Source organism: Cucurbita pepo, chromosome 6, assembly GCF_057944985.1.
Source record: "Cucurbita pepo subsp. pepo isolate OVF chromosome 6, ASM5794498v1, whole genome shotgun sequence".
In the NCBI taxonomy this organism is placed as follows: domain Eukaryota; kingdom Viridiplantae; phylum Streptophyta; class Magnoliopsida; order Cucurbitales; family Cucurbitaceae; genus Cucurbita; species Cucurbita pepo.
Window position 1 is genome coordinate 17,223,159 of NC_141803.1, and position 22,958 is coordinate 17,246,116.

Genomic DNA, 22,958 nt, shown 5'->3' on the forward strand with positions numbered 1-22,958 from the left:
CATAGAACTAAAATTAGGGTAGATGCAGTCATGTTGTTTATAACCCTCGGGTTAGATCAATACATTATTTATTATTTTTCTTATTTTATTTAAAGTTTCAAGTTATATGTTTTTTCACATTATTGTTTTTAAATATTTTATCGCGAACGTTTAAATTCATGACATCGTTTATGAAATATTTTGAAACCAAAAGCAAAGCGATGAGAGTTTATGCTCAAAGTGGACAATATCATACCCATGTGATACCCGAGTAAATGAGGGGTACATGAATGAACCATGACCTCATCCGAATGAGAGCGATCCTAGGGATAGAATAACTAAGAAAAGTTTAAAAGAATTAAAAGTTACTGCGTATACAAACGAGATGCACCTTCCTTTTCAATTGCTCAAGGAACTCCATATTTAAGTCTGTTTTTCTTGAATCAATTCTATATTGGGTGACATTTTCAAAATTTTCCTAATATGCATGTGAGTGAGGACAAAACATGCTGAAAAGACTCTTATTGGTTTGTTGGGATAGTCTTCACTCTCAGAACAACATGATAATGTCACAGGGGACGTAAGAAAATATCGGAGCCATCATGTACTGAATCTCGATTCTAAGTTCTGATTTGAATCCTGAGCCTAGGTCGTTACTTCTAATTTAGTTCAGTTCATCGATTATCACAAACGAGGCCTTTGGTGACCTCGACTTCATGGTACATTAAAAGAATGTAACGGCTAACCCCAAGAAGATCTAGGTAGTCTTCAAACTCAAGATCACAACATTGAACTAGTTTGTCTCCAATAGCCACTTACAAGGGCTTTCCATACTACCAAATATAACATATTCGTCTAATGCTTCGTCTTTTTACCGAGACTAAAGATGAGAAAGACATAGAGAGCGTTTTTATATACTATGAACTAAATGATGCTACAGACAGTCTATATATATATATATAGACAAAAAAGTTTAGATTTCAGGTTGAGTTCAACTTCTTATTCAATTTTACGATAGAGAAATTTCTTTTCTGATTTTAGCTTTTCACGTTCAAATAAAACATTAACTTGATCTATCTGCATAGAAAGAAGTAGAAGCTTTCGTTGAGAAGACAGCCCAACTCAATATAAATGTGTATAAAAAAAGAGATCTCAAGAACGAAGATTCATAAGAGTTATATTTCCACGTTAGAAATAAGCATGAGACGTTAGTAGGACTCTGAATATGTATAAATTCTGGGTCATTACATTTTATAGTACCTCTGTGTGCCTGTTGATATGGTATGCACTCTTAACATAATAATCGTTCGTAACCACGAAATGAAAACAAAAATGTAATGAATTCGTTAGAAAAAGAGAGAACGAAAAAAAATATTGATCCTGCAATTTCGATTCCATTGCTTTCTCCTGATAATATTGGATGGATGTTGAAAATACAATAATTAGAGGCCTAATGATCTAATGTTCTATTCAATAACTTTTTGAAACAAAACAAAAAATACCCAAAAAAAAGGGGTAAAAAAAGCAGACTACCCAATATTTTGTTACACCTGCTTATTGCGTACGAATGCAATATATTTGAATGCATGCATTACAAGGTTGATATTTTCTTTAGGACCAAAGAGAATACAATATTATAGCTAGAACACTTTAATTTACTTTATACTACTTTTCAAGTCCTCAGAAATCTACTAATTTACACTAATCGTGGAAAGGCGATTTCTGCAGGCTGTTGTAGCGTTTTCCTTCGTGCCATTATTCCTTAACCGTGCACGTGCACCTGCGCTGATGCTCAGTGAGTTCCTGTCGGGTTTCAGGGGATTTCAGTTAGTTGAAATTTCGAGGTATTTGAGTTGTAACTTTATAGCTCTAATCGAGGCAAAGTGATATAATTCCGCTACAGATTAGTATTAGGAGTCACGACTCTGTACAATGGTATGATATTGTCCACTTTGAGTATAAGCTCTCGTGACTTTGCTTTGGGCTTCCCCAAAAGACCTCATACCAATGAAACTGTATTCCTAAATTAGCCAATGTGGGACTCCTTCGTACACTATAGAGCCTCTCTTGAGGCCTATGGAGCCCTCGAACAGCCTCCTATTAATCAAGGCTTGACTCCATCTCTGAAGTCCTCGAACAAAGTACATCATTTGTTCGACACTTGAGTCACTTTTGACTACACTTTCGAGACTCACAATTTCTTTGTTCGACCCTTAAGGATTCTATTGATATGGCTAAATTAAGGGCATGACTCTAATACCATGTTAGGAATCACGACTCTCCACAATGGTATGATATTGTCCACTTTAAGGCTTCCCCAAAAGGCCTCGTACCAATAGTCATGTATTCCTTACTTATAAACTCATGATCATTCCCTAAATAGCCAATGTGGGACTCCCTACCAAAGTACACGATAGAGCCTCCCCTGAGGCCTATGGAGCCCTTGAACAACCTCCTCTTAATCGACACTCAACTCCTTCTCTGGAGTCCTCGAACAAAGTACATCATTTGTTCAACACTTGAGTCACTTTTGACTACACTTTTGAGGCTCACAATTTCTTTGTTCGACATTTGAGGATTCTATTGACATGGCTAAGTTAAGGGCATGACTCTAATACCATATTAGGAATCACGTCTCTCCACAATGGTATGATATTGTCCACTTTGAGCATAAACTCTCGTGGCTTTACTTTGGGCTTCCCCAAAAGGTCTCATACCAATGTGAGATGTATTTCTTACTTATAAACCCATGATCATTCTCTAAATTAGCCAATGCAAGACTCCCTCCTAACAATACTCAACAATTAGGTGTTTGAATCGATGACATTTGAAGTATTAGCAGTTTTCGTATAACCTATTGAACAATCTCGGACAGAATCTAGTTCAGTTCAATACCTGAATCTGCTTTTGAAGGAATTTGACATACTCTACTGCTTCTTCCAACATATCTGCAGTGTTTGTTTGCTGCAAGAAGATCGGAAACCACAGAACGATAATTATATTTCGGCTTCGGCTAGAAAATATAGCTGATGTCAAATATAAGTTTCACATATTCGATAAAGCAAATCTTGGTTTCGGGTTTATAAGTTAATTGACATAATAATTTCTTTTTCAATATCAACAGAATGCAGATATAGTCTCAAGAAGGTTCTTATATAAGGATAATATATCTATCTTAATAAAAGGCCTTTTCAATAGTATTCAATACTAAAATCAAGTGGGTTCAAAATAGACAATAATTGTGAGATCCCATGTCGGTTGGGGAGGAGAACGAAACATTATTTATAAGGATGTGGAAACCACTCCCTAGCATAAGCGTTTTAAAAAACCTTGAGAGGAAGCTCGAAAGGGAAAGGCCAAAGAGAATAATATCGGCTAGCGGTGGACTTGGGTTGTAACAAATAGTATCAGAGCTAGACAATAGGCGATGTGCCGGCAAGAAGGCTGTGCCTCAAAGGGAGTGGACACGAGGCAGTGTGCCAACAAGGACGCTAGGCCACGAAGGGGGTGGATTGGGAGAGTCCCACATTAATTGGAGAGAGGAACGAGTGCCAGAGAACACGCTGGGCTAGGGGTGAATTGTGAGATCTCACATCGTTGAGGGGGAGAACGAATCATTTTTTATAAGGGTGTGGAAACTTTTACCTAACAACGTTTTAAAAACCTTGAGTGAAAGTCCAAAGAGGACAATATCTCTTGGCGGTGGACTTGAGCGGTTACAAAAGGCTTATTATATGCATTAACTCATGACACCCTTCGAGTAACACACATGGATTTCCCTCAGCAATAAACTCCACGGTTTCTTTCTCAACTTGGGAATGTGAAGTTCATCGCTAAGACCAATCTTCTGTTTTAGGTATGTGGGAAGGGAAGCACAAAGGAGATCGTTAATTAGGGACCAACAAGACAGCAAGGGAGAGACGGTAACAAAGGTCCACAGATGAGGAAGGTGGTTGAAGATAGTGAGCGTTGAAAATCCAAAGAGAGAAAGGAGAAAAGGAGAGAGGAGAATGGAAAAGTAGAGATGTCCATTTAACCCATCCGAGCCACGAACTACGTGAAGAGTATTCCGTAAAGAATACCCATTTAAACAAAGAATAAAGAGGAAGCGGTGAGAGATTTATCCTTATAAGCAAAATTGGGTCGGGATGAGGAATATCTAAATTTCTTGCCCCAATTTATATATATATAAACTGAAGCACAAAACTAACCTCTATATATATAGATAGATATAGATACATACATACATATACATACATATACATGTATATATAGATACATGTATACATTCATAGATACATACATATATATATATATACATACATACATACACGTATACATAATATATATCTATATGCATATATATATATATACATGTTGAAGATTTTTTTTTAATGAAATTATTAGGATATTTTGCATTTTTTAATAGAAATTATATTGAAAAATGCGAAATATCTATTAAACACGTCATGTAAAATGATTTTTTTTTATAGAAAATATATAAAAAAAAGAACCTACAAAAATAAATGAGAGAATTTCATGGAGATCGAGATTGAAATAGGTGGCGAAGATAGAGATGAAGAAGCCTCCCCCATCCCTATGGAGAAGTGTTTAGGGTTTATCTATGGGCGGCCCATCCTCCTATTTCAATTCTCATTCATACGAAATTCTTTATTTATTTTTGAAGAAATCGGGTTAGGAGTTCCCCATAAGTTATTTTCGAGGATTGGAATTTCCCCCATCTTTTTATACATTTTTATAAAATATATATATATATATTAATTACAATAATTTTTTTAATTGATAATTTTCATTTTCCAATACAATTTATGTTAAAAATATGTAAAACATCCCAACAAAACTTCATAAGCAAAAAGATATAATATAATAAATATAATATAATATAATGTTCAACCTCATTTCTAAAAATTCAAAATTCAATATTACATTTAATATTCCATATATATTAAGTTAGTTTTCAGCCTTAGTTTTGATATATATATATCAAAATATTCTAATAAAATTTCGTAAGCAAAAATACCTAGTTCCAACATAATTTTTAAAAACACAAATTTTAATATTACACATATTATTCCATATTGAGCGGGGCGGGGATTTGGCAAGGATGGGGAATATAATCCCTATACCCCACCCTTTTAGCTAACGAGAAAAAAATCTTTTCCTACTTCCTCCTCATTCCCTCCCATTTAAACAAGGATTCCCCATCCGGTTTGAGGTAAATTAAATGGACTATCTCTAGCCACATAAGTCCCTCACCAAGTTAGTAAAACACAATCACACAATTTTTTCATTAGTCAACTAATGGTCAAATGAACTCATGAACCACTCAAACCATTTTCCATCGAACAAATGAAAGATATGCGAGATCCTATATTGGTTATAGAGGGAACGAAGTTCTTTAAGGGTGTGAAAACTTCTCCTTGGCAGACGCGTTTTAAAATCCTTGAGAGAAAACTCGAAAGAGAAAATCCAAAAAGGACAACATCTGCTAGTAGTGAATTTGGGTTGTTACAAGATCAAACTCGAACCTTAGAAGCCAAAGGTGTATTTTGGCCTATAAATATTCAAAAGCTCTCAACTCAAAATCAGTTCTTCCAGGATTCCATCCTTGATCTAAGTTATGGATGGTAGGCTTTCAAAATCACATTAGCATGCCATGACGGCCTCATATAAATGCTTACTTCCATTCATACTCATATGTATGCATGTGTGTGTACGTATAGACAAACAGATGCATAAATTCAATGTAAATAAGCCCAGCCTCGCCCTCACACGTCCAATCTTAAGCTAACATACATGCCACTCCACTTAAAACTAATTCCAATAAAATTTTGTGAGATCCCACGTCCGTTGAAGAGTAGAATGAAATACCCTTATTAAGGGTGTAGAAACCTCTCCCTAAAAGATCCATTTTAAAAACCTTGAAGGGAAGCCTGAAAAGGAAAACCCAAAAAGGACAGGATCTACTAGAAGTGGGTTCTGGCCCTTACAGATGGTATCAGACCCAGACACCAGACGTGTGCCAGCGAGGAGGCTGAGCCCCGAAGGAAGTGGACACGAGGCGGTGTGTCAGTGAGGAGGAGGCTGAGCCCCGAAGGAAGTGGACACGAGGCGGTATGCCAGTGAGGAGGAGGCTGAGCCCCGAAGGAAGTGGACATGAGGCGGTGTGCCAGTGAGGAGGACGTTGAGCCCCGAAGGAAGTGGACACGAGGCGGTGTGCTAGTGAAGAGGCTGAGCCTCGAAGGAGGTGGACACGAGGCAGTGTGCCAACAAGGACGCTGGCCCCAAAGGGAGGTGGATTGGGGGTCCCTCATCAATTGGAGAAGGGAACGAGTGCTAGCGAAGACGCTGGGCCCGAAGGGGATGGATTGTGAGATCCCACATTGATGGGGGAGGAGAACGAAACATCCTATAAGGGTATGGACCCAAAGAGGACAATATCTGGGGGTTGGGCCGTTACAAATTTGGTAAACTTTAAAATTAATATGAATGAAAGAGATGACCTACAGTTCAACCCACACAATATTGTCCCCATTACTCTGACTAATTGTATACATGTTAGACTTAATTAGCATAAAGTAAAGTTCTAGTCAAAACAGAAGCTAAGAATGGAATTCAGGGCAGAAACTTCAAGAAGAAACACATGGCAGTCCAAAATACAGTCATTTATCAATATATATCACATAAGATAAATCTAAATTCATCCCTAATGATCAATCATGATATAATTTACCTTATCCATGTTGGGGACAACCTCCTGAAGCTTCCTTATTCTGTCACTAATTCTAGTCCTACGAACCTACCATCAAGAAAACAAACAATAAGTAATCGAAATACCTTTTGTTGTGTGTGTTTTGTTCACAAGACATACTGCTTAGTCTAATGAGTAATAGTTTAACACAAAGAAAGGCCAACAAGATCCCGTTGGAGAGGAGAACGAAACATTCTTTATAAGGGTGTGGAAACCTCTCACTAGCAGACACGTTTTAACAACCTTCCGGGGAAGCCTGAAAGGAAAAGGACAATATCTACTTGTGGTGGGCTTGGATCATTACAAATTGTATCAGAGCCAGACACCGGGTGATGTGCTAGCAAGGAGGCTGAGCCTCGAGGGGGAGTGGACACAAGACTATACGAGACTATGTGCCAACAAGGACGTTGACCACGAAGGGAGTGGGGATTGGGGGGTCCCACAGAGGAAACGAGTGTCAGCGATGATGCTAGGCCCAAAGAAAACCTCTCTCTAGGAAATGCGTTTTGAAAACATTGAGAGAAAGCCCAAAGAGGACAATATCTCCTAGCTGTGGGTATCGTAGGAAGACAGAAAACACAAAGGCAGAGCTGAGATGATGAATGATCAGAAGAGCCAAGGAATCCATCTCGAATTATTACAGTGAAGAATGTCAAATAGACACAAAGGCAGAGATGAGATGATGAATGATCAGAAGAGGCAAGGAATCCATGTCGAATTATTACAGTAAAGAATGTCACAGAAGCTATGAACAGGTGAGATTGGGCATTGAAAAGTGGAAGTTGAAAGAAGCAATGAGTCAACGAAGATTTAGGCGAAAAGGAACTAACCCTCTCAGCAATGCTCCGAGGATGCGTTGCACAGCCACGCTTGGCCCTCACACGGCAGGGCACAGAGTCCTCCAATAACTTCTCCATTTCCATGTCTATCAAACTCGAAACTCCACTTCCTTCCCTTTTCTGCCAAAAATTTCACTTCATCAATTTCAAAAACGACTTCTAATCGGGAGACCACAATCAAGAGAAAAGTAATCCGAAATCAAATCGTTTCAAATCCTCAAAACAGGGAATCGCAAAACAGAGGTTCGAAATAAAATGATTACCAGCTGCGGTGAAAATTTAGGCGGGAAGTTCTGCGCGTCGACTTCTCTCCCCCGCTTGGAAGTGGGAGAGATCTCGAGAGCGGCCGAGGAATTGATAGCATAGGAAGAGTAAAATCCTTCCCCGATTCCGGAGGCGCCGAGAAACTCAGCCGAAGAGCTATTTTGCCTCTGGAAACCAGCGGAGGGATTGGTCTCGAACAAGGCCTGATCCGCGGGGGAGTCTAGGTCGGAGGAGTTGCCAGCGAGAAGCTGAGTCAAGCACTGATTAGGCCTGAGTAGGTCCTCCTCCTCGTCCTCCAAAAGCGCTTCCAACCAGGCAGCCGGAGCAGAGCGGAAGCGAGCAAGTCCGCCGCCGCTACCGCCGCCGCCGCTACGACTGCCAGTAGCACCACCAGTTGTGGATTGCATCTGCTTCACAGTGACTGGCTCAGGAGATTTCTGCTGAATTTTGTTGTTTTTCGTTATTTCTGGAAGAGAAGAAAAGGAAAACTCCGCCGCTGCTTTTGGTGGAGAAATTCTATCTTTGGAAAGGGTCACTCACTCACAGGGACCAGATTGTTCCTCCTCTCGGCTCTTTTCGACAGTGGAAGCCAATCCCTCATCCTCTGCTCCTCAGGTGTACGATAACCCCCATTCTCCACCGTTCGATCACACTGCCATCATCTCATCCGTTCCTCACTACCCGCGATCAACGGTGATGTTGCAGTTGTGGATGACGTGTTCACGGGAATTCCGTGTAACAAGAAAATAAAATGGAAAGGTTAAGGGTTAAGTGTTAAAGTGTTACGTCATTAATTTTTCTGGATTTGATCAAACTGCCTTGATTCAATAAACGCTTCTCCCACGCGATTCTTAGCGCGTGACTCTCCATTCTCAGCAAACTTATTCCCTTATTTTCTATTATTTATATTAACAAATTTTATTTTTTCAATTTTTTTAAAAATTATTAACTCTCATAATAGCTCCAAATAAATAACGTGGTTAAGTTGCTCGAGACCTAAGAAATGCACGGCTCCCACTATTAAAATTGAATTTCAAATCCTAAGCCAGAAATGGTCCATTCCGAACTTGTTAGATGGGTGACTTGATCGACTTAAATAGAATTTCCGACTCAGGGTTGAGTTGTTCTGTTTTTTTCGATATTTTTTAAAATCATCCTTATCCACCGTACATGTTTACATTAATGATTAAAATTTTATAGAGTTCAAATATAAAAAATTTACAAGTCACAACGCATCACTAACATCAGTTATATATACATATATAGACACACACATATATATATATATATACACACACATATATACATATATATATATATAATATAAAGTTGGATTGGTTTGTAACCCTATTTTCGAGTTAGCTGAGTTGACCCGACTAAAAAAATAACAACCGATGATTAAAAAGTTTAATGGTTTAAACTTTTATGTAAAATTAGGGGAGATGGTTGACTAAACTGAAATATTAAGAGTGCATTTATATGTAATTTTAACCATTTCCATTATTATTTATTTAAATGTAGCTTATTAGGTTATAGGCTCACTAGATTCATAAACAATGATAGCTTATAGGTTCAATTTACAATTTATTTAGTTAACTATTAATTTTATTCATGACTATAATTAATATTTTTATCTAAATTATAAATTAGGTTTAAATTATGTCTACTCGATAGTTATATGCCGTAAGGCGTCGTTGTTGTCCTTTTGCTTGCATCACCTATAATACCAATTTCAATCTTTCAAATACGAGAAAAGCCGAGCCCGAGACTCAAGCATACGTGTAGCGCCCCAGATCTACCACTAGCAGATATTGTTCTCTTTGGGCTTTCCCTTTCGGGCTTCCCCTCAAGGCTTTAAAACGCGTCTGCTAGGGGAAGGTTTCCACACCATTATAAATGGTGATTAGTTCTCCTCCCCAATCAATGTGGGACATCACAATCCACCCCCCCTTCGGGGCCCAGCGTCCTCGCTGCCACTCTTTTCTTCCTCCAATCGATGTGGGGCCGCCCCAAAATCCACCACCCTTTGTGGCCCAGCGTCCTTACTGGCACACCGTCTCGTGTCTACCCCCCTTCGGGGAACAGCGAGAAGGCTGACACATCGTTCGATTTCTTTTTGGGCTCCGAGACTCGTTTTAAAGCCTTGAGGGGAAGCCCGAAAGGGAAAGCCCAAAGAGGACAATATCTGCTAGCGGTGGATCTGGGTCGTTACAATACGTCGCTTGGCCGTAGGTGACGCAAGAACGAATTAACTCACTTGTTGCTGGAAAGTGAGTGTTGCATAATTGCAAGTCCACTACCATCAAAAGTGCGATTGACTGTGATAAGTCTCAGATGTCAATTTTACGTTAATATATACCTAAATTTTTAATTTTGTATCTAACACGTTTGTTTTTACCCATTCAATAATTTTTTAAAATATTAAATTACAAATTTTAGTCCTAATAATTTAATTTTTAAAATTAATAGGTCTACAAAAAAAAACAATAAAAAGTTTATAAAAATATAAATTAAATTCATATTTAACCGTCAAATTAATATTTAAAAATTTCAGATAATTTCCCTTCAAATCAGTCACATTAAAATTTCCATTTTCTTCTCTTATAAATTAATTTTCTCCAAAAATAAAAAATACATAGTTTCCACGTGGAAAATTTCAAATTAAAATAAAAAAGAATGAAATAATAATAATGATCATGATTTATTAAACCTAAATATAAAAGTAAAAATATTAAAAATGAGCTTTTTAAAATTGAATAAAATAATTAATGAGGAAAATGGGGGTGTAGTACAGTCGCGAAGAAGGGCGCGTGGAGAAGTTAAGAGGGTTAAGATTGAGTAAGCTTTATAGTATTTGTAAAGAACATAGAAATGTTTGTATTATTTAGGGTAAAATTAAGGAAACAAAGAAAGAAAGAAGTAAAGCATTAACATTCATGTTCACAACAACCTTTTGCTTTTAATTTGGGTCTCCACTTTCATTCCCTTTTAGTGCCTCCTATCCCTTCCCCCATCTAAGTCTATTCTTTTTCATTCCCGACCCTGTTTTTCTACTGCAATAAAGTTGCTACTACATGCATGACATGACTGTTAAGTTCGGAAACATTTATTTAAAATAGTTTATAAACGATGTCATGACTTAAACGTTCGAAGTAAAATAAATGATGTGATGGTTTTACCATCATTTGAAGAATAAAAATAATGCCCGTAACTTAAAGGCTACAAATAAATAAAATATTCATTAGCCTAACACTGGTTCCATGGCATTCATCGTGATGTCGTTGTCATTCGTATAAGGGTGTCTTACCTTTATTTGAACGGTAAGAGTAACACGTGACTTGAGTATTTTAAGAAATACTCAGTAAGTAACCCCACTATTAGAGTTAAAAAATGCACACACATGCAACATGGATGGACCTATTCTTTTAACATATCATATCATGGACTTAAGGAGCTTTCCAGTCCGAGCGATGTTGAATGTGTAGTACTTCTCTATACATGGTACACTTAAAATACTCAGTAAGGAACCCCACTATTAGAGTAAAAAAATGCACACGCATGCAACATGGATGGATCTATCCTTTTAACATATCATATCACGGACTTAGGGAGCTTTCCGATCCGAGGGATGCTGAATGTGTAGTACTTCTCTATGCATGGCCTACGCTTAAAATATTCAGTAAGTAACCTCACTATTAGAGTCAAAAAATGCACACACATGCAAGATGGATGAACCTATCCTTTTACCATATCATATCATGGACTTAGGGAGCTTTCCGGTCCGAGCGATGTTGAATGTGTAGTACTTTTTTGTACATGGCCTAGGCGTTCGAGATTTGCTAATGGATTCTTGTCGAACATCACAAAGGTAAAGGGCCTGCATAACGTTATGGCAAATATAAATGTCGAAAATCATAAATCGTAACGTATGTGTCCGTACTCATCATATTGGGGAAGTATCTTGATACACATGACACACAAATATGCATGAGATTTCCATAACTTATAATCATGACATAATGTATGATGTAAGACAAACCTCTATTTATCTATAACATAACAAGTCTATGAATTATGTTTACATGGCATAACATAGCATAACATACAATTGCATAACATATCAATCATACATATGACACGTGCAAGGGCCACAGGACACATGTCATCATACATAATACAGTTCATCCAACCAAGCCAATAATGGAGCCACTTACTTGGTTGGCATGAGCTAGAGTTACTTAATAATCCCAAGTTGGTTTGAGACACTCCTTATAAAACAATTCAACCTATATAACCCACGATACCGTATCCGAACATATTAACGAATTTAGTTTACCTAAATTATCAACTACTTCCTAATTTAAGTTGAGCAATTAGGGATCACACTGACCTTAAATTCCTCCAATAAGGTCAAAAACAGTTTCAAGAGAGTCGAGAACACAGAAAACTAGTCCAAATAGTGCAGCTTACGCCAGATTATCTTTAAGCGTTCTCAACTTAGTCTATAACCCGCCCACCTTAAGTTTGAATGCTAGTTTATTTTAAGTTTAAGTTAGCATATTAAAATAAAAAATGAAATTATTTTCAAATTAGTTGAAGTAACAAAAGTATATGGTAATCCATTTTAAAAATTAATTTTTTTTATATTATAAAGTTAATTCAACTATAAATTTTATTAATTTTGTGTTTAAGAAATCTTTGTTCTACGAAAATGGGACGACCTGACTTCTAATGCTTGGGATGTGCATCACTTTTGTGCACATAGAACTCACTAGGCAAGCATCAATTTCATACGTTGGGGATGAACGTTTCATTTACTTCGATTGAATCTCCTATTTTTTCACAAAATCTTCCTAGCTATGACTCGAACACAAACCAAGGCTTGTGAGAGTCTCCTTGTGAGATCTCATATCTGTTGAAGAGGAGAATAAAACATTCTTTATAAAGAAGATGGGTCTAAAATCCCTAGAAAATGCGTTTAAAAAATCTTGGGGGAAAGCCCGAAAGGGAAAGCCCGAAGAGGAGGACATCTGTGGACTATTACAAATGGTATCAGAGCTAAACACTAGGCAGTGAGTCAGCAAGGACGTTGAGTGTCACACTCGCACTCTTGATGGCAGCGGACTTACGATTGTGCGACACTCACTTTCCAACGAAAAGTGAGCTAAGCCAATTGGTTCTTACGTTGCCTACGGTCAAGCGACGTACGCTCAAGCCTCTGGACTCGGTTTAAAAGAAAGTTTTAGAAAACAAGGGCAGAGAGATTTTTGAAAGAGACGTTATATAAGCAAGCAAAAGAGTAACAACAATGGCTCACAGTATGTAACCTTGAGCAGGGAGAAGTTGACAACTAGTCACATCCCCTAGTACATTCTGAAGCATTTTATGTCTGGCAGGCCTAGACATGATTTTTTTGAAACGTCATACTCCCTAGAAATACAAAAGGAAAACACTAGAACGGAAAGACATAAAAGGGGTTGGCTTGTCATGGGCATGCGGCCATGAGCAACACGCCTTGAACGAGCATGACCGTGACACTGAGCATCGAAGGCAGGTGAATTGTGAGATACCACATTAATTGAAGAGAAAAACATTCTTAGGTTTTGTTAAGATGTATAAGAATAATATGCACGGCTAATTTTTTAAAAAAGAACACAATTTATATCCAACAATCATTCAACCGACATCCAACAATCATTCAACCGACCGACCTAGCCTAAAGTATATCATCTATATGTTGCTTTTCAAGTACAAACTTTTCATATTTACAACCTTAAAATTTGGAATAATTTAGCTCCAAAAAGATGGGAAGTCAGGGTCACCTGTTATAAACGTGGGATTTGGCAACAAAAAGGAAGGCAATGAAGCTAAGAACACTAAGGGCAGCCAGTAGCAGGTAAAAGTAATCAAGATGAGCCTTATTAAGGTTGTCGGGAAACCAGCTCAGATGCCCATTGCCTTTAGTAGCTGAATCAATAATTGATATCAAAAGGCTACTTAAAATGCTACCCATTCCAAGGATACTGATGAAAATGGCAGGTCCAACACTTTTCAAATCCCTAGCCACTTGATCATAGCAAAACTCTTGAAGCCCGACCACTGTAAACACATCAGCCAAACCATTCAACACATATTGAGGAACCAACCACCAGAACTTCATTGGAATTGTCATGTCCGGTCTATCGATCAGACCGTGTTCGAGGGTGGTTTTCAAACGTTTTTTCTCGACCAGGGATGCAACCACCATAGAGATAGTTGATATGATCATCCCGGATCCGATTCTTTGTAATGTTGTTATGCCAGATGAGTTTCCTGTTACTGTTTTGGCAATGGGAACGAAGACGAGATCATAGACCACGATGAAGATGACGATTGTAAAGGAAATGATCGCCTCGAGTGACGCGGCGGGAACGGTGAAACCTGATGAAATTGTTCGGTCTAATGTTGCTGCTTGTTTGGTGAAGAAGGTGGCATCTTGTGAGAACACAATGGTGAACATGATAAGTGTAGGCCATATTAGAAGAATTCGGAGAATTGCCTTTGCTTCTTCAACCTCGCTTATGCTACACGCCGTTGCATTTTGGTTTGAATCGATGGGAACGATGCAAGCTTTGTTGAGATATCTGTCACACCAAAGAAGGAACGGTTAGGAATCACAAACCTCCACAATGGCTTTGCTTTGGTTTCCCAAAAAGCCTCGTAGCAATAGAGATAGTATTCCTTATTTATAAACCCATGATTTCTCCCTTAATTAACCAATGTGAGACTCCCTCCCAACAATCCTCAACAATCCTCCCGTCGAACAAAGTACACGATATAGCCTCCCCTGAGGTCTATGAAGCCCTCGAACATCCTCTCCTTAATTAAGGCTCGACTCCTTCTTTGGGGTCTTCTCCCAAACAAAGTACACCATAGAGCCTCCCCTGAGGCCTATGAAGCCCTCAAACATCCTCTCCTTAATTGAGGCTCGACTCCTTCTCTAGAGTCTTCTCTCAAACAAAGTACAACATAGAGCCTCCCCTAAGGTCTATTGAGCCCTCGAACATCCTCCCCTTAATCGAGGCTCGACTCCTCTAGAGCCCTCAAACAAAGTACACCATTTGTTCGATACTTGAGTCACTTTTGACTACACCTTTGAGGCTCACAACTTCTTTGTTCGACATTTGAGGATTCTATTGACATGACTAAGTTAAGGGTATAACTCTGATACCATGTTAAGAATCACAAACCTCCACAATGGTATCATATTGTCCACTTTGAGCATAAGCTCTCGGTTTCCCCCTTCACACCAATGGAGATAGTATTCCTTACTTATAAACTCATGATCTTCCCCTCACCAACGTGGGACTCCCTCCCAACAATCCTCAACCGGAACTTATAAGTGTCAATAAGAAGGAGAAAACAATGGATATTGCAGCATTCTTACTTGAATTGTTGAGAATGTGACAAATCTTTGCCGATCGTTGAGGGAGAAGCTCTCCAATTCCTAATAGAAGCCACGAACACTCGAACAACTCTCATAAACGGGCTCTTATCTGATTGCTTGACGGTAAACCGATACGTCTTGGTACCAAGAAGGAAAACAATGAAACCAGTGAGCATTGCAGCAGAAGGAATTCCAAATCCAACACTCCAACTAAGATTCTCTTGTGCATATGCTATAGTTGGAATGGCTACTACGATTCCTGAGCAGGCACCAAAATACCACCAATTAAAGAAGGAGCTCTTGAATTTGGCCTCTTGAGGATTTTGGTCATCGAACTGATCGGCCCCAAAAGCCTGCACGCAGGGCCTGTGCCCACCCTGTGCTATCCCAATTAGACACAGAGATGCGAAGAATAAAACGAGCTGAAGCTTGGGAGCTGAACAGGTCGTGGATTTGTCAGGGACAGCGCAGATCGAGGAGTTTGCCGTAGACAGAACCAACAACCCCAGTCCCTGTTCAAAATTTCCACGGAACAAGTGTTAAGTTCGCACAACAACGCACACACTCAATCTAGATGAACATAAAGAACAGGAGAGAGAAAATGCAAAACAAGTGTTAGGATCGCACAACAACGAACACACTCTTCCAAGTTTAAGGGAACAAGTGTTAGGATCGCATAACAACACACACACTCAACCTAGATGCATACAAAGAACAGGAGAGAAAATGTAAGTTGGAATATTGACTAAAATTTATATTGATGACTTCAGGTACGTATAAAAATACTATTACAAATACTATTTGTAACAGCTCAAGCCCACCGTTCACTACTCCAATAAGTGCCTCGCACCATTTCGTGACTAGCTCTGATACTAATGCCTCACATCGTTTGGTGACTAGCTTTGATACCAATGCCTCGCACCATTTGGTGACTGGCTCTGATACCAATGACTCGCACCATTTGGTGACTGGCTCTGATACCAATGACTCGCACCATTTGGTGACTGGCTCTGATACCAATGACTCGCACCGTTTGGTGACTGGCTCTGATACCAATGACTCGCACCGTTTGGTGACTGGCTCTGATACCAATGACTCGCACCGTTTGGTGACTGGCTCTGATACCAATGACTCGCACCGTTTGGTGACTGGCTCTGATACCAATGACTCGCACCGTTTGGTGACTGGCTCTGATACCAATGCCTCGCACCGTTTGGTGACTGGCTCTGATACCATTTGTAACAGCCCAAGCCCACCGTTTACTATGGAGAGGGTCTAGCCCAAGCCCACCGTTTACTATGGAGAGGGTCTAGCCCTACTCCAACTAGTGTCTAGCACTGTTTGGTGACTAGCTCTGGTACCATTTGTAACAGCCTAAGTCCACCGTCAGTAGATATTGTCCTATTTGGGTTTTCCCTTTTGAGTTTTCAATGCGTCTATTAGAGAGAGGTTCACCGTCAGTAGATATTGTCCTATTTGGGTTTTCCCTTTTGGGTTTTCAATGCGTCTATTAGGGAGAGGTTTCCACGCCCTTATAAAAGTGTTTCGTTTCCTCTCCAACTACAAAGAATAAAGAGAATGCAAAAAGAACATGAACTGTCTCATGGAATATATATATATGGTTTCAGTTTACTACGTATAACTTTACCATATATAACCATCTAATATATATAAATATCTACCGGATATGACCATTTTTCATCTATAGTTTTACTATCTATAACAATCGAATAACCTATAAATAAGCAGCACCTCCATACCCAAACCACGAGTGGCATATCCAAACAACAATTGGATCAGAACAGAACATCCAATCAGAAGCCAACCAAGAACAAAGAAAACATTGCCCTCAGCTACTCAATTTCAATTTCACAAACATTAGCAAATCAAAAAGAGAACGGATGATCAGAGAAAAAGAGAGATACCAAAAGGTAAGAAGCAGATGCAAAAACAATGGTACGGTATCGTCCAAAGAAGGAATCAGCAATAAAGGCTCCAAAGAGAGTGAGGAGCATGGAGGTACCAGACCAGACATTGACAATCTCGGCCGCCGCCACCATGGAAATGTGGAGCGGTCCTGTCAAGTAAGTTATGAGGTTGGCGCCGATTCCATAGAAAGCAAATCTCTCGGCAACCTCCATCCCTGAAATGGTCAACAAGGAGAATGAATCGATGAAGGAGGTGGAGGAGATGAGATAATTAGGGATTTGGTTTACCTATAATGAAAGAGGCGGAGCTCCATGTGCCGGAGGAGGATCTGAGAAGTGGGCGACCTTTATAATCGACGGCGCCGTCGACGGTGTGGCTGAGCAGCGGAGCTGTGTGGTCCATGGTTGGAAGAACAGAAGAACAGCAGCCACAGTAACAGTATGAATTCGATTGGAGAGCCGTCGGACTTGAAAAGGGTTACCAACTATTTGTATTGTCGCCTTCTCCAAACCCTCCATTTGTGTTGGAATTGAACGACTAAGACTTTGATTCACCACAAAAGTGTTGGGGGTGGGATTTCTAAGAAGATATTAGGCTCATGCTCACAGGTGGAAAAGAGATCTCAAGATAAAATGAGATTACAACTGACATTTCAAGATTTACTTTTTGTAAGAGGTCGGGGAGAGAAGTATGGGAGAGGGTGTTGGATTATTGAGAGGGAGTTCCACGTTGACTAATTAAGAGGAAGAACATGTGTTTATAAGTAAGGAATACATCGATTATAAAGGACGAATAATCTTCATTGGTACGAGACGGATAATCTCCATTGGTATAAGGCCTTTTGGTACCAAGCCCTTTTGATTATAAAGGAGAAATAATCTTCATTAGTACGAGATCATTTGGGTAACCAAAATCAAAGTCACTAGAGCTTATGCTCAAGATAGACCATATCATATCAGTGTGAAAGTAAACAATATCATATCAGTGTGAAAGTTCATATGCTCAAGATAGACAATAAACTTCATATGCTCAACATAGACGATATCATATCAGCTTGAGTGAGTTGTGAAAGTTCATGATTGATCTAGTTAGCTATATTACAATAATGCCTATCCAATCTCCGAGCTTTAAATTACAATGCTTTAAATTACAATGCTCCAACACGTAAAAACAGTATTCCTCCTATTCTAAATGTAAGCTAAGCCAGGTATAAACAGTATTCCTCCTGTTCTTGCAAAGGATGGAAAACACGTATAAACAGGCAACCTAAGCCAGGTTATCTTACTCGATAGACGATTTCAATAAACAGCTTTTAAATTACAATTCTAGCGAAACAGTTGTGTTCAAGTGGTATTCCCCTTAGTGTAGATGTATGTTCTTGCAAAACATGAGAAAGCAGAAAACCCAATAGCACTAAGCCCAACAAGCAACCAGTAGAAGTAATCAAGATGAGCTTTGTTCAGATTATTATCAAACCAGCTTTCTTTGCCATCCCCACTGCTTAATAGAAAGACCGATGCTTCTCAATCCACTTGGAACCTGGTCATAGAAAAACTCTTGCAACCCAACCATTGTGAAAGCATCAGAAATTCCAAAAAGTAGATATTGAGGAACCAGCCACCATATACTCAGAGGAATAGTCGCCTTTGGCATATCAACTAAACCATATTCTTGAGCTGTTTTGAGCCTTTTCACCTCGACTAATGCAGCAATGACCATGGAAAGAGCAGATAATATCATCCCAAATCCGATTCTCTGTAGCATTGTAATTCCAGAAGGTTTCCCGGTGAAACGTCTCGCAATCGGAATGATTATGCGATCGTATATTAGGATGGAAATGCCAATGGACAGACTGATAAAGGATTGAAGTGAAGCAGCAGGTACTTCAAATCCAGGAACTATTGATCTGTCCATTGTGACTCCTTGTTTTGTGAAGAAAGTTGATGACTGAGAGAATACAATACCATATGCTAAGCATGTAACCCATATGGGGGCAAGCCCTACTAATGATTTTGCTTCCTCAACTTCACTGATAGTACAAGCATGACCGTCTTCCTTCAAACTATTAGGTACAATCAAAGCTTTGTCTAGGAACCTACCAAATTATAGAATCCAGTAAAGAAAAGGGTTACGATAATGCATACAATATAAAATGATGTTAGGACTGCACAATAACACACACTCGATCTAGATTAACACAAAGAACAACAATGCACACGCTCAATCTAGATGAACACAAAGAACAGAGAGAAAATGCCTAGATGAACAAAATTACATCTTCAAACCACTTACTAAGGGATAGAGAGAAAATGTTTAGTATAGAGAGAAAATGTCTAGATAAACAAAAGTAGATCTTCAAACCACTTACTAAGGGGTATATATATGTACAGAAAATACGAAAAACCAGAGAGAAAACATTCACTAAATAAATATATATAGCTTTAACATATAACCACTTACTATAAATACCTACCCTATATTCCTCAACTAGCTTTTTACTATGAATAGTGTTTACCCTTCTTTTAGTCCTCTGATTTACCTGAACTGTTGAGAGCTATGGTGCGGTAAAAGGCCAAGGATTTCCTCTTCATGAGCTATTTCTGAAGATATTACTCGCCAATTTCGTACTGCCATGACAAACACACGTCCAATCCTCACAAATGGGTTTTCCACATCTCCTTCGCTACTGTACCTGTATGTCTTAGTTCCAAGCAAGAAGACTAGCAGTGCAAAAACCATAGCAATACAAGGAATTCCAAACCCAAGACTCCAGCTAAGGTTATCTTGCACATAGCTCACTGTAATAAATGTTGCAAAAGTGGCCACAGCGATACCAAAGTACCACCAATTAAAGAAAGAGCTTTTAGCTTTGCTCTCTTCTGGATGTTGTCCATCAAATTGATCGGCTCCGAAAGCTTGGACGCAAGGCTTATGTCCCCCTTGAGCAAATGCCACAATATATAAGGAGAAGAAAAATAAAACTACGTGGACGAGACTGGGGGAACATGGTACACGGTTTTCTGTCTGTTGGCAGGCAGAAGTGCTGGAATAAGGTAATGTTGCAGACACAGTCAACAATCCAAGTCCCTGAATTCCACGCAAAAAAATAAAAGAAACAGACATCACATTACTTTTAAGCCTGGTCTACATGAATAAGTGCTCTACCAGCTTAAACCAAATGTGAAATTCAATTTTATGGCTAATATTCAGAGGAAAATTCAACAACAATGCTTATGAAAGGCGAATATGCAGCAAAGGAAATGTATTTGCTCAAGTAAAATGGTTCAGAGGATGAATTCATAAGGGATTGAGCCAACAGATTACAGTGAGAGTCACTTGGGTAATTCGGTGGAAACCGTGATCTAGATGATCTTCAAGGTACCTTAACTATGTCATACCAGATTCAGTTGAGCATTATTGAGAAAAGTAGTCCTACACTAACTAATTAAGAGGACGATCATGGGTTTATAAGGACGACCATGGGTTTATAAGGACGACCATGGGTTTATAAGGACGACCATGGGTTTATAAGGACGACCATGGGTTTATAAGGACGACCATGGGTTTATAAGGACGACCATGGGTTTATAAGGACGACCATGGGTTTATAAGGACGACCATGGGTTTATAAGGACGACCATGGGTTTATAAGGACGACCATGGGTTTATAAGGACGACCATGGGTTTATAAGGACGACCATGGGTTTATAAGGACGACCATGGGTTTATAAGGACGACCATGGGTTTATAAGGACGACCATGGGTTTATAAGGACGACCATGGGTTTATAAGGACGACCATGGGTTTATAAGGACGACCATGGGTTTATAAGGACGACCATGGGTTTATAAGGACGACCATGGGTTTATAAGGACGACCATGGGTTTATAAGGACGACCATGGGTTTATAAGGACGACCATGGGTTTATAAGGACGACCATGGGTTTATAAGTAAGTAACGCTATCTTCATTCGTATGAAGTCTTTTGGGAAACCAAAAAGCAAAGCCATGAGAGCCTATCCTCAAAGTGGACAACATCGTACCATTGTGAGATTCGTGGTTCCAAATAGTTTCCATGACAACAAAGAAACCAAAAAAGCAATCGAATTTCCAAGAAAGGAAGGAAAGTAGAAGGAACTGGGTGATCTTGAACTAAAGAAAAGTAAGAATCTCCAAGAAAAATCACTCTATTCAACAAAACTTAGTTCTAGATAGAAAGGAGAAAAAAAAAAGTTTTAGTAAGAAACTGAAAACCTCAACTGAATATGAGTCGGATATAGAGAAGGTGCCCTTATACCAGAATACGCGTAAAAGACTAGATAATATGAGGAAATAGGGTTTTATTATGTGGAAACAAGACAAAAACATTAAAAGTGCTAATCCCTCAGCCGTATGTGTGTATATATATATAAATATATAGATATACAAACTAACAGATCTCAGAATTCAGCCTTTTCTAAAGCTATATCAGAAATTATCCGCAGACAACACCAAAGCCGTGAAAGATGTATCAAAATTTCAACTCGACTGGAATGGATTGGACCCTTGGAGGGAATGATTCACTCAAGACCAACCACATGCACACAGTTAAGAAGAATTTCTGAAGAATATGGAGTGAAGGAAAACTATTCGTCAATTTCAAGTTTGTTTCGGCTATACAATTTTGTGTGAAATCAAAATCGCCTTGCCTTGCAGGAACTAAAACAATCCTGAATTACCAGAGCTCTAGCCAATAACTTGCATAATTTAGTAAAAATGGTAAAGTAAAGTAAAAGAAGAAGGGAGAATAAAGTAGTGGAGGAACCAGAATGTAAAGGGCCGAGGAAAGAGCGATAGTGCGGTATCGTCCGAGGAAGGAATCGGCCAGAAAAGCTCCGAGTAGAGGTAGCATCATGGCGACTCCGGACCAGACATTGACATTCTGCGCTGCTGCGGCCGTGGACAGGCGGAGCTCGTCCGTTAAGAAGTTAATCAGGTTGGAGGCGATTCCGTAATAGGCGAATCTCTCGGCAACCTCCACTCCTAATCAGAACGGGAGAGGATAAAGAAATTGGATCGGAAAAGAGAGGAAAGAGAAGAGGCGAACCTATGATGAAGGAGGCGGATCTCCAGCCGCCGAATTGGGATCTGCGGACTGGGCAGCCATTGTAATCGACAGCACCCTCCACCGTCTCATCCAACAAAGGAGCCTCCATTTTGGCGTCGGAGTGTGGAGGCAGAACCGATCGCAAAATTGGACTGATGACTCCATTTCTGAATCCGGAAGAAGTTTTATTACCAGTTCATTGCATCATGATCCGTATGAAATTATTGTATCGGCCACGATGTTAGCGTGTGATTAGTTAATGTGAGTAGCAGGATTAAACAAATTGAAGGAGGTTGCTTGCTACGTTTTTTATGCCAAAACTGACCAATAACACAATCTCCCGCCAATCTTTTAAACCAATTTAATTTTAAGATAGTTTTAGAGGTCTCATCTTATTTTCTCAAACGATCTCGTACAAATAATGATGATGTTCCTTATTTATAACCTCATGATTCTCCTCTTAATCAGTGAACGTGGACTACTCCTCTCAATAATTTTCAACAACTTAAACAGAGTCAAGATCGAGAGTAATTATTCATGGAGTGCAAGCCAATAGCAGAAGTGAGTGTTCATAGCATGAGTCAGATGGTTGAGCAAAAGTAGAGAGTGAGTACCGAGAGCAAGGATCAAGATTGATACTTGAGAATAAGAGCCGTGAGCAAA

At 39.2% G+C, this 22,958-nt stretch overlaps 2 protein-coding genes and 1 pseudogene across 4 annotated transcripts; all 3 read right to left on the bottom strand.

Annotated features, from left to right (window-relative positions):
* Positions 1-1,353: 1,353 nt before the first annotated feature.
* FBH1 (basic helix-loop-helix (bHLH) DNA-binding superfamily protein) lies at positions 1,354-8,606 on the bottom strand. Its single transcript, XM_023679464.2, has 5 exons — positions 7,854-8,606; positions 7,582-7,710; positions 6,734-6,799; positions 2,875-2,943; positions 1,354-1,782 (listed from the first exon to the last, which is right to left on the bottom strand). Exons 1-5 carry the CDS (start codon positions 8,259-8,261, stop codon positions 1,735-1,737), a joined length of 720 nt encoding a protein of 239 aa, XP_023535232.2. The 5' UTR covers positions 8,262-8,606; the 3' UTR covers positions 1,354-1,734.
* A 4,930-nt stretch (positions 8,607-13,536) lies between these two features.
* Positions 13,537-17,786, bottom strand: LOC111797137 (protein NRT1/ PTR FAMILY 5.10). 2 transcript variants are annotated; one of them, XM_087124943.1, is made up of 4 exons: positions 17,497-17,786; positions 17,206-17,357; positions 15,281-15,792; positions 13,537-14,477 (listed from the first exon to the last, which is right to left on the bottom strand). In XM_087124943.1, exons 1-4 carry the CDS (start codon positions 17,609-17,611, stop codon positions 13,673-13,675), a joined length of 1,584 nt encoding a protein of 527 aa, XP_086981069.1. In that variant the 5' UTR covers positions 17,612-17,786; the 3' UTR covers positions 13,537-13,672. The 2 variants fall into 2 exon arrangements, with proteins under 2 accessions (XP_086981069.1, XP_023535819.2); XM_023680051.2 differs by having other exon boundaries at positions 17,206-17,423.
* A 574-nt stretch (positions 17,787-18,360) lies between these two features.
* On the bottom strand, positions 18,361-22,622 carry LOC111797360 (protein NRT1/ PTR FAMILY 5.10-like; annotated as a pseudogene). The gene is made up of 4 exons (XR_015421505.1): positions 22,296-22,622; positions 22,014-22,231; positions 19,749-20,296; positions 18,361-19,304 (listed from the first exon to the last, which is right to left on the bottom strand). The product of XR_015421505.1 is annotated as a protein NRT1/ PTR FAMILY 5.10-like (transcript).
* Positions 22,623-22,958: the final 336 nt, after the last annotated feature.